The sequence below is a fragment of the Herpailurus yagouaroundi genome, unplaced genomic scaffold (genome assembly GCF_014898765.1).
Source record: "Herpailurus yagouaroundi ecotype Mexico unplaced genomic scaffold, PumYag 163, whole genome shotgun sequence".
Taxonomy (NCBI): domain Eukaryota; kingdom Metazoa; phylum Chordata; class Mammalia; order Carnivora; family Felidae; genus Herpailurus; species Herpailurus yagouaroundi.
This window is the reverse complement of record NW_024412404.1, coordinates 52,643,527-52,656,252: the sequence shown is the minus strand read 5'-3', so window position 1 is coordinate 52,656,252 and position 12,726 is coordinate 52,643,527. Positions and strand designations below refer to the sequence as shown.

Here is a 12,726-nt window from a genome sequence, read left to right as displayed (position 1 = left end):
GAATCCATACTTATATACAACACCCTGTGCTCATCACAAGAGCCCTCCTTAATCCCCATCACCTTTTTAACTCATCCTCCCACCGACCTCCCCTCCGGTCACCGTCAGATTGTTCTCTATAGTTAAGACTTTGTTTCTTGGTTTTCTTCTCTTTTGAAAAACATTTCAATTCAGAAATACTCCTAGGAAAATATTTCCTCTCTTTGGTAGGCATTTTGAAATGCTTTGGATTATTTAAACAGATCTACCAAATTATGTGCAAAATAACAAAAAACTGAAGTTGAAACATCCTCTTTGGGAATAGGTCAATAGTGATCTTGAGGATGATAGTCTTATTAATTATTTTGGCTGGCAATTCAGATAATACAAAATTCCTTTTTTAAATGTCAGATTTAAAAAAATAAATAAAAATTATAATAAATACAACTTAGATTTAATTTTCAGAAAAATTCTTCACAGTCCAAGGCTTCAGCCAGATGATCATCAGAATTTTCTTTCTAAAATGCACATTTCATAATTAACTCTGCAAATACTTTATCATTTTGTTCCAAGAAAGTTTTTCTGCCACATTTCCTCTGTACTAACAACCACACTTGTATACCCAACACCACCACCCTGATCACCGAACACCATCACTTTGCTATCATACAACCTGTTTTCCAACCATTAAAAATCAATGTGCTCCCTGATGAAAATTATTTAATCATAACTTTGAAATCCCATTCTTCTTATCTAGAATTCCCTCTCATGTAATATCCCTTTTCCAAACTCCTAGTTATCCTTCAAAACCTTGCTTCAACATAACTCTTACTAAAACCTTTCCCTGCTTTAATATCATCTCTGTAAAAAACACAGAGAAGGAAATATAATCTAGAACTCTCCAACTCATAAATATCTTTCACATCCATATCAGTGACAAATGGCTGATACAACAAATGGCTCAGAGAACATTTTATGACCTAAACAAAACCAAAATATGCCCCTGGACTCTATATAAAGATACTAAGAGAGTCTTTTCCCTTTCATCTCTGGGATAGCTAAATTTGGATGCTATAAATGCAACTAAAATAGAATACAATGCAGTCAACATACATTGTGAAACTCAGTCAATTCAATAATTATTTATATAACACAGTATAAAGGATGCCAAGGGACATAGTTTTATATATAGTATCGTCATCTACAAATAGCGAAAGCTTTACTTCTTCTTTGCCGATTTAGATGCCTTTTATTTCTTTCTATTGTCTGATTGCCGTTGCTTGGACTTCCAATACTATGTTGGGTAACAGTGATGAAAGTAAACATCCTTGTCTTGTTCCTGACCTTAGGGGGAAAGCTCTCAGTTTTTTCCCATTAAGGATAAGGGTAGCTATGGGCTTTTCGTGTATGGCCGTTATTATATTGAAGAACATTCCCTCTAAACCTACTTTGTTGAGAGTATTTATCATGAATGGATGTTAAGAGATGCAGTTTTGGGAAATACAGTCAGAGGTGAAATTAGGTTCCTGGAAGTTCCCAAAGGCATTTCCTCTGGATGCCCTGTTTTCTAAGCCTACAATGTCCCTTGTTTTACTTTAAAGGTAATTTAAAGCTGTATTTCGATATCTACAACTGAAAGAATGCTTATTAATATATTCTGTGAACTACATAAGGGTAGAGACTACATTGTATTCTATTCTATTCACTAGCAAAATGTCTTATATATGATTGAAACTTAGAAATGGCTTGAAAGTGTAGCCAAAATTTTATACAAATGTTCAACAGCTGCCATTTCTGTAAGTACTACTTCATAAGTTTTTCACTTATAAAGTTAAATAAATTTTTATAAGCTTTTCACTGACTCAAAACACAGAAGCTACTTTAATAAGCAACAACCGTTACTATGTCTTTTTATTTTGTTCATTATAGAGTTCATAACATATAGAGTTCTATTATCATACAAGTAAGTTTCATCCTTTAATAACAAGATTAGACTCAAGTTGGATCAACCTAAATGAAGTATTTTTCTACTTTCCTGAATATCATTAAAAACTTCTCCTTATTCAAGTATTACCTTTTAAATTGATCTGTTCAATCTATTCAAATATATGTGCAAACATTACTACTGAAAGTGCTTAAAAGAATTGTGATGGAAAAAACTGCCACATAAATTATATTATGAAAATACTATTGGTATTAATTCATGCAAAATCTAGGTGAAATGTTTGGCTTACATGAAAAGATATTTTGTTATGCAAACAACAAATAATTAAATATTAAACTCTTCATACATCTTTTATGTTTTAGCATGTAAGAATGCAAAGAATTAAATTACAGACAGAAAGGCGCTTTCTTTTAACTATATTCACAATGTTCTCTCCCTATACAGTAACCCTATTGATACAAGTATTAAAATAAATTAAGTAAAAGTGATCATAAAAGTTAAGTGTTAATTTATCTCAAAAACAATGTTTGCTTGTTAGAAATATTACTGATACAATTCTGTGAAAAGAAAACAGTGATATTTATTTTTAGAAATTTCTTGGTATCTCATGGTTATATGGATATTTTTCAATAGAAATTAGGTTTTTTTTGCACTTTTTTTATTTCAGCCACTTTTCAAAATAACTGCTTCCATTGAGTGTAGTTTGTAAATATTTATGAACAATTTTATCTATGGATTGTAAATTTTCTCATAACTTGCAGCTTGGAATCCACAGTAGTATGTACTTTTGAAATCTAAAATACATAGACATATGTCTACAACCTGACTATCATTTACCTACAGTTACTTGGAAGCTTAAATCTAAGGTACTAAATAAAACACATTACAAACAAAAACATAAAACCACATATACAGTAACTATTATAGTCACAGTAATATATATAGTTATATATGTTATATATATAGTGACTATATAGAATTATAGTAACATATATAGTTACTATATATGTGGTTCACTCATTTGGTGAACAAACCTATGGACAGCATATTTATTCATATTTACATAATTTATTCATAATTTATTCATAATTACATGTAGAATATCTACCTCCTTCCAAAATGGAGGGAATAAATTTATCCTTCTGCAAAAACAACAAGTAAAATAGATAAAACATATGAAACACCTGTTTTCAGAAATGGGCTATCAAGCAGTGTAGGACAGTAATTCCTGAGTGGAGAAAAAAATGAGGTGAGCATTTAAATGTCACAGATTATTGTGATTTTGAGGCTGCATCAAAAGGACAGTGAACACATGTGTATCCCAGAAATTTTCTGGAGTTGAGGAGATAAAACTGACAATCTGCAGAGGCCAAGGTAGCTAGAGTTTATAGGAAAGTATACTAGAGAAGACAGAACTTCCTAGAGTGCTATGGAGATTTTCTGAGGATCCCCTTGAGTCGTCAGGTGAAGATTACTTACTGACAAAGAAACTATCCAACATTGGGGAAAAATCCATCTGAAAGGAACAGAGAAAATAATTCTCAAAACTCACACAGAGTTGGGAATATTTCATGGTCCTGAGAGTCAGAGTGGAAAACCTTATAATTCATACATCATAAAATACAGTACCCAAAAGAACAGAGCCTCAGTGATGAAAAATTAACACCAGGTTAAGTGCTGCTTTGTTCCTACCTAACAAAACAAAAGTAAGCCTTGTAAAGATCATTTTTTACAAGAAAATTAGCTCCATCCCAAAACAAAGCTAAAATTTATTTAACAAAATAGAAACATACCTACCACCCAAAAAGGTAAAATTCAGAATGTTTCGTATCTAATCAAAATATGACCCATAAGGAGCAGGAAAATAAAACAACAGAAAAGAAACTCAGAAGAGATACAAATTATAGAATTTGTAGATAATTTATAGAAGAGTTATAATAACCATATTCCATATATTAAAGAAGGCAGAAAAAGAACAGAGTATGTTAAATAGAGGCATTGAAGATATTTTCTAAAAAACCTTATGAGAATTCTCAAGCTAAAAAATATAATATCTGAGATGAAATATACACTGAATGTGATTAATATGAAATTGGACACTATAAAAAAGATTAATAAATTTCAATTACAGGAAAAGAAAATATCCCAAATGAAACACAAAGAGAAAAAAAAAAAGAATGAATAAAAAACAGAAACAGAGCATTAGGAGCCAAGGAACAATTTCAAGCAGTCTGATATACATACAGTTGCAATTCCCAAAGGAGAAGAGAGGAGTAGCGGAAAAAAACAATTGAGAAATATGGTTTTCCAAATCTGGTGATGAGTATAATTTTATTTGTATATAAAGTTCAGTAAAACCCATCCACAAGAAACAAGAAGAAACCAAACTTCTGTACACCATTATCAAATTGGCCAAAAAGAGTGAAAAAGAGAAAAAAAAATGCAGAGAGAGGAAAAAAAACCATCACATACAAAGAGTAAGGTTAAGAGCAGATTTCTCATTAAGAACAATGCAAGCCAAAAGACACTGGAGGAACATTTTGAAAGGAAAGAAAGAAAAAAGCTACAATTTAGAATTCTTCAACTCCCCCCAAAAGTGAAATAAAGACATTTTCAGAATACACAATGATATAATTCATTGCCAGCAGATCTACACTGAGTGTGTAAGTCCTTGAGTCCCTTAGACAGCAGGAAAATGAGACTAGATAGAAATCAGATTCTACAAAAAGGAAAGAGGAAAGATGAATTTTTTATTGTTTTTTTTATTTTTTTTAATGTTTATATTTGAGAGAGAGGTCACGCACGCACAAAAGGGGAGGGGCAGAAAGAGAGGAGGACAGAGGATCCAAAATGGGCTCTGTGACCACAGTGAGCCCAAAGCAGGGCTTGAGCTCAGGAACTGAGAGATCGTGACCTGAGCCGAAGTTGGATGCTCACACAACTGAGCCACCCAGGCACCCCTTAAGTTTAATACATTAAAAAAATTGAGTGATGTAACACTACCTGTAAGTAAACAATTAAAAATTTAAGAAGTACAGTAAAACCTTGGATTGCAAGTAACTTGTTTTGCAAGTGCTCCGCAAGACAGACAGACATTTCTAATAAATTTCAACTTGGGGCGCCTGGGTGGCGCAGTCGGTTAAGCGTCCGACTTCAACCAGGTCACGATCTCACGGTCCGTGAGTTCGAGCCCCGCGTCGGGCTCTGGGCTGATGGCTCAGAGCCTGGAGCCTGTTTCCGACTCTGTGTCTCCCTCTCTCTCTGCCCCTCGCCCGTTCATGCTCTGTCTCTCTCTGTCCCAAAAATAAATAAACGTTGAAAAATAAAATAAAATAAAATAAAATTTCAACTTGATAAATGAGTGATGTCTTGCAATATGAATAGTACGTGATGCCGGACATCATATGATCATAACTATGCCAATGGTTATGAAATCTGCTTTAATGCATGAGTGCTTTGGATTACAAGCACGTTTCTGAAATGAATTATGCTCACAAACCAAGGTTTTACAGTATATGAATAAAATAACACAATATGGAACTGTAGCTATAAGCCAACAGACAGAATAAAATGAAATCATAAAAAAATGCTCAATTTAAAAAGGCAGAAAAAGAACAAGGAATAAAGACCAAAAGAAAAATAATAAACAAATAATAAGATTTAAATCAAAAGATATAAATATAAGTATGTCACATGTACATGGTTTAAGATTGGATAAACTCCATGCTGTCTAAAAGATACCCACTTGAAATATAAAAGCAAAAATAGATTAAAATAAAAGGATGAAAAATGATACAGCATGCTATAGCTTACTAGAGAGGGAGTCAAGAGGGAGGAGTAGTAGGACGATGCTATGCTTGCTTCATCCCTTGAACACAGCTAGATAAATATCAAATCATTCTGAACACCCAAGAAATCGATCTTAGGACTAAGAAAAAAAAATGGAAGTATGAGATGTGAAGATGTGATCTGGGTCCCACAAGAATCGTGTGTGCTATGGAGGAGAAGGAGCCCTGATCACAGAGAGAGGAGAGAGGGTGAGAGACAGCAGAGTACAGGGGACTGCACAAGAAAAATACTTTCCCAAAACCACTGACCAGGAAAACAAGAGGAGCTAATTATCATGAATTTTTAAAACCAGTGAAACTCAAAGACTGAAGTTTTAGAAGCCCATGCCATGGCCGGTGTGGAGCCTGGCAGGCACAGCAGTGCTCCTGTGGAGGGTTGCAGAGGCCCTGGTGGGGACAGAGCAGTCTGAGGATCCCCTGGGTCACACCTGGAGAGATGGTTTCCCTTCCTGGAGTGCATTTGGGAGAGGTAACACTAACTCTCAGAAGACAAAAGAGCCATTGGGCAATACTGCACTGCCCCATTCCTTAGAATAGGAGAAGAGACACCTGCTGAGGGCTGTTAGCCTGGACACCAGCCTGGTCTGACCCTTCCCCCGAGGAAAAGTGTGGGTCACCAACACACCAGATCCCTAGAATTTGGAGTTTGGAAACTCAGCCAGTGTGGCTGTGGTAAACACAGGTGCACTGCACTGCTGGGCAGGCAGACAGCCGAACACAGGGTGAAAGCGGGAATCTAAGGGAGGCATGGGACACACAAGGGGAGATTGTTCATTGTTCCGAGGACTTCCTGGACAGTGGCAGATGCAAACTCCCCTTTCCAATGACGAGCACACAGGCTGGCGACATTTTTCTCCCTTGCCCATTAGTACAAACTGACTTTAGTGAGCAGAACAGTGCCCACAGCAGAGGCCTAAGCTGCTTAGCCCAAGTTCCACCCTGCTGTGCTCTGCAGGTACGTCTATACTAGGACAAATGTGCCTGAGAGCCAGAAGAGAAGTGGGTCCCTGCTCCAGAAGACCCGCAAAAACCTCCTGCGTGGACCAAGTCTACTGACCATAGAGTGCTGAAAAGCTTCAGCTCTAGTGGAAATACAATCAGGCCTATTTTAAAAAGCAGACTAATAGACACCTAGTTAAAATTCAACACACTGGTCAAGGTCCAAACATTCCCACTCCAGACAAAGAGAAACTCTGCAGAGGACTGGCCTAACCGAAAGAGCAGCCAAAACACAACAGCAGAGCACACACAGCATACACCAAAAACTTCCTGAAGCACCAGACCTGGAAAGCATATGACCTAATAAAGTCATTACTCTCAGAAACAAAAAACATATGAGGCTTTCCTGACACAAAGAAGACAGACCTAGACAAAACGCCAAGATGGAGGAATTCATCCTAAAAGGAAGAACAAGAAAAGGTCACAGCCAGGAATCTAATTGAAATAATAGATATAAGTAATATCCCTGATCAAGAATTTATTTTTTTATTATTTTTTTGAAATGTTTATTTTTGAGTGAGAAAGAGCACCAGTGGAGGAGGGGCAGAGGGAGGTAGACAGAGAATCTGAAGCAGGCTTTGCACTGTCAGCGCAAAGCCTGACTTGGGGTTCGAATGAACAAATCATGAGATCATGACCTAAGCTGAAGTCAAACACTCAACCAACTGAGCAATCCAGGTGCCCCCTGATCAGGAATTTAAAACAACAATCATAAGGATCCTAGTTGGACTTAAGAAAAGCATAGAAGACATCAGGCAGTCCCTTACACAGAGATAAAAGACCTAACAGCTAGTCTTGCTGAAAATAAAAAATGTTGTAACCAAGAGGCAAAACCAATTGGTTCAATGAACACAAGGGTAGAAGAAGCAGAAGAATTTATAAATATCATAGAAGGTAAAATTATAGAAAATAATGAAGCTGAAAAGAAGAGGGAAAGAAAAATATTGGATCACAAAAGTAGACATAGGGAACTCAACAAATCCATAAAGCATAATAACATTCATATCATATGAGTCTCAGAGAAAAAGAGAAGGGGAAAGGGGGCAGAAGATTTATTTGAGCAGTACAAAAAGACTGAGATCATACCATGCATATTTTCAGACTCCAACACTCTGAAATTTGAAGTCAACCAGAAAAAAGCCTGCTTGATATTCTCTCTCCCTCTCTGCCCCCCACCCCACTCGCTTGTCTCTCTTCTTTTTCTTTCTCTCTCAAAATAATAAACTTAAAAAAAAGGAAATTAGACAGTTTTCACCTTAAGAAACAAGAAAAGAGGAACAATTTACTCAAAGTAAGCAAAAGAAAGGGAATAAAGAGTAGAAATTAATGAAATTAAAAAAATAGAGAAAATAAATGAAACCATCTATTCCCTTAAGAAAAAAAAAATCAATGAAAGTGACACTCTCTAGCCAGACTAACAAAGGGGAAAAAAATAGAGAGAAGAGAAACAAATTATGAATATCAGAAATGAGAGTGATGACCTTACTAAATAGCATGTGAATATTATTAATCTTTTGCCAATAAATTCTACAAATTAAATCAAATGGGAGAAATACAACTGGGAGACACAAATCGATAGAGCTCACTCCAAAAGAAATAACCAGAAAAGTTCTAAATCTATTAAAGAAATTGGATTTTTAGTTAAAACCTTCCCACAAAGAAAGGTGTATTAGTCCAAATACATTGTGTTGAATTCTACCACAAATTTAAGAAAAAATAATAATAATAACAATTACACACAGATATTTCAGTAAATTACAGAGGAAGTAATATTTCCCATTCATTTTATAAGACCAGCAGTACAATGATACAAAGTCAAACAACATTACAAGAATAGAAAGCTATAGACTAATAGCCCTCATAAATATAGGTATAAAAATTCTTAACAAAATTTTAAAAAAGCAAATACAATGATGCATGACAAAGTAAATGACCAAGCGGAGCTTATCACTATATAACAAGATTGATTAAACATTCAAAAGTGGATTGGATTCAAAAGTGGATTTCAATTCTATTAGCAAATATATACTAAATAAAATAATCTTACTGTTTTATATTTAATAATTATAGTTTATTACAGTCTCAAAAAACACACATACTCAAATGCTTTAATATGACATATTCCTCAGAACTAATGCAATGACTTTAATCATAGAGTAGGAATTCAGCTCTACTCATTTTGACCATCACAACTGGACTCTAAATTTTATTATTTAGGGAGAGTGGAATATTTCAACTTTATTACACATTCAGGTTTGGCTCCTAGAATATATTACTAGTATGTTCTCAAATGAAAATCCAATTTAAAAAGTTAATATTTAGTCATTAAATATTCATTAAAATTCTATAGTAACTATGTAATTTGCTTAAAAATGAAATAATTAGATAACCAAGACATGAAGAACATAAAAAAAATTAAAAATGTAACAATTGTATCAGTTTTAATTACTACTTAATAAGGTTAATAGATGAGCCCTTGGGTTGCCTTTGAACATAATTTCAATTGGCCAAGGGAAATCTAATTCATATTTCTGTATAAATCTTAGAAAATAAAATGATATATCTAACATCATCAATGTCAAAATTTTTAAAAACTATATGGAAATATTTCCAGCATTTTTGGACTATAACAGTGTCGAAATAAATCACCATACAATGAAGAAATAAGTTTATCAAATAATTGTCATTACTGAGTAGTAATTTATAATACTTCTTGAATAGTTAAGTAATTTCCTTAATTTAGATGTTAAATTAGCCTTAAAAGTAAAGACAATTTTCTCATAAATATACGACTTTTAAAAATACTGTGTTCCCGCAAATCACATAGAAAATAATATTAAAAAATAATAATAATCCAGTTAAGAAATGGGCAGAAGACACGAGTAGATATTTTTCCAAAGAAGATATACAGATGGCCAACACACACATGAAAAGTTGTTCAACATCACTCATCATCAGGGATATAGAAGTTAAAACCGTGATGAGATAACCTCCTCACACCTGTCAGAATGGCAAAAATTAACAACACAGGAAACAACAAATGTTGGTTAGGATGCAGAGAAAGGGGGAACCCATTACACTGTTGGTGGGAATGCAAACTAATGCAGCCAATCTGGAGAACAATATGGAGGCTCCTCAAAATAGTTAAAAATAGAACTGCCCTATGATACATCAATTCACTACTGGTATTTATCAAAAGAATACAAAAACACCGATTCAAAGGGACACATGTACTCTGATGTTTATAGCAGCATTTTCAACAATAGCCAAAGTATGGAAAGAGCCCAAATGTCCATCAACTGATGAATGGATAAATAAGATGTAGTATATATGCATGTATGTACACACACACACACACACACACACACAAAACACACACACAGGAATATTACTCAACCATCAAAATGAAAGAAATCTTGCTATTTGCAACAACATGGATGGAGCTAGAGTGTATCATTCTAAGCAAAGTAAGTCAGTCAGAGAAAAGATAAATACCATATTATTTCACTCATGTGGAATATAATAGATGAAAAGATGTACATGGGTGGGGGAGAAGAAAAGAGAGAGGCAGACCATAAAACAGACTCTTAACTATACAGAACTGAGGGTTGATGGAGGGAGGTGAGTGGGCTACATGAGTGATGGGTATTAAGGAGGGCACTCGTGACGAATCACTAGATTTCTACTCCTGAAGCCAATATTATACTGTATATTAACTAACTAGAATTTGAATAAAAACTTGAAACCTAAAACTAAAACCCATAAGTTTTCAGTCACAGATCATAAACTGTCATTAATATAAAAGGGGAAAGAATGATCTATAATTTTTTTTGAGAGAAGAATATGTGTGGATGTGTGCATGTATGTGAACAGGGGAGGGACAGAGGGAGAGGGAGAGAGAGAGAATCTTAAGCAGGTTCCACGCCCAGCACAGAGCCTGACATGGGGCTCGATCTCACCACCATGAAATCATGACCTGAGCTGAAATCAGGAGTTGGACACTTAACCAACCGAGTTACCCAGGTACACCATGTAAATTTTAAAAGATTTTAAAACATAATAACCTAGCACAGAGCTTGATATGTATGAGATATTCCAAAAAATAATCTGAATTCCATCTAATCAAATAACCAGTCATAAAAGAATGAGTATATGAACAAATTCCAACATTACAACATACAGGCTTTTCTTTCATAAAAGCATAAATTAAGAGCACAAACCCTGAATATTTCAAGATAGAAAGAACTTCCTAAATGTTTTCCTAGCAATAAATCTAAAGCCTTTTGCAGCCTATCACTAAACACAATAAAAACTGAAATATACAAAGGGAAAGATAAAAAGATAGAAAGAAATATGTACATATATAGCATTAAGAAATCAATAGTGAGAGGCAGTGGATCTTAAAGAACTGTTAAGTTGCTTACCTTAAATTTTTAATGAAAGTTTAAATAATGTTCAGTATATAATAAAGCAAAAATGAGATTCTAAACACAGCAAATAATTTTAAGTAGAGTTGTAGGAAGAGAGTATCTAAACCTCAGGTGAAATACCCAATTAATCAAAAAACCCAATCTAATTATTTCAAGTTTTGATGCATTTTTTTAAATGTTTATTCATTTATGAGAGAGAGAGAAAAGAGCGTGAGGGGGGAGGGGCAGAGACAGAGGGAGACACAGAGTCCAAAGCAGGCTCCAGGCTCTGAGTTGTCAGCACAGAGCGCCACACAGGGCTTGAACCCATGAACCCGTTAGATCGTGACTCGAGCTGAAGTCGGACGCTTAACCGACTGAGCCACCGAGGCGACCCTTGATGCATTTGTAGAATATGATTTCACTGAAAAATTTGTACACCGACTGATTCAATATCGTAAGTATGAATTATTTTTATAAACATTCAACGTACCCTTTTTTATCAAGGGTACATACATTTTTCATGTTTTTCGAGATATAAAAATCTTATCCATATCATTAGTTTGAACAAAAGTAGCACTGTTTTTGTAAAAAAAATATTCAATGGTCATTATGTTAAATACTATTAACACTTACCTGTATTTTAATAGGCCAGGAAAAGTTGCTGACATACACATAGAATGTAATGTTAGGATTGCTTCTGAAGTTAAATTTTTCATAGGAAAAACTATCTCTGTATTCCTTTATATTAGTCTTGGACACTATAGGAGTCTCCTCCCCAGATATTGTTCCAGCTAAAAGGTAAATAATAAAATCAAACTGTAAATTTTCATATTAGGAAAAAAGGATATTTTAACTTAAAAATAGATATTTACTTAATTTTAATAACTACATTTATAAAAACAATTATCAAAATAAACTTCTTTAGTATTTAGAGTGACAAAGGAGAAATAAGATTAATCATAAATGTAATGGAAACAGTATAAAATTATTTTTTAAATGATACCACTGATTAAGTAAGTGCTATGGACTAGGCACTGGTGAAGAAACTTTATATTCTTCTCTAATAACAATTTTACCCCCAAGGTATTCCATCTCTTTTTTCAAATTTAAACCTGAGCCTCAGAAAGATTAAAACACTTGCCTTAATTTTATAGCTACTGAATGGTAAATTTCTCTTTGGAACTCAGGTATCCATTAGCTCCAGACACTGAATTCTTTCTATTCACTACTCCACAGAGCCTCTCAAAACAAATCAGGACATATTTCACATGTCTCAATCCAATTAAAACATAGAAAAGAAATCAATTTATTTGTCTTAACCACAAATTGAACCATCACTACTTTGAATAAATTGAAACGAGGCTATAATTTAAAACATGAGATAAATGTTCAATTAGTTAAACACATATTGCATACTCAATAAATATTTACTGAAATTAACCAAATGGAACAAAGCATTTCCAACAATCTTACCAAGCCCTCTACTTTAACAAACGGTAAAAATATTTAGAATTAGTATACTGGGCAACTGAATTAATTTCTA

At 34.1% G+C, this 12,726-nt stretch overlaps 1 protein-coding gene across 2 annotated transcripts in view; it reads right to left on the bottom strand.

Moving 5' to 3' along the window:
- ATRNL1 (attractin like 1) overlaps positions 1 to 12,726 on the bottom strand; it is a 788,891-nt gene that overhangs the window by 465,667 nt on the left and 310,498 nt on the right. For both annotated transcript variants that reach the window (XM_040486565.1, XM_040486566.1), the window contains exon 24: positions 11,817 to 11,974. In XM_040486565.1, coding sequence (XP_040342499.1) covers positions 11,817 to 11,974 — 158 coding nt within the window. The remainder of the gene's footprint in view (positions 1 to 11,816; positions 11,975 to 12,726) is intronic.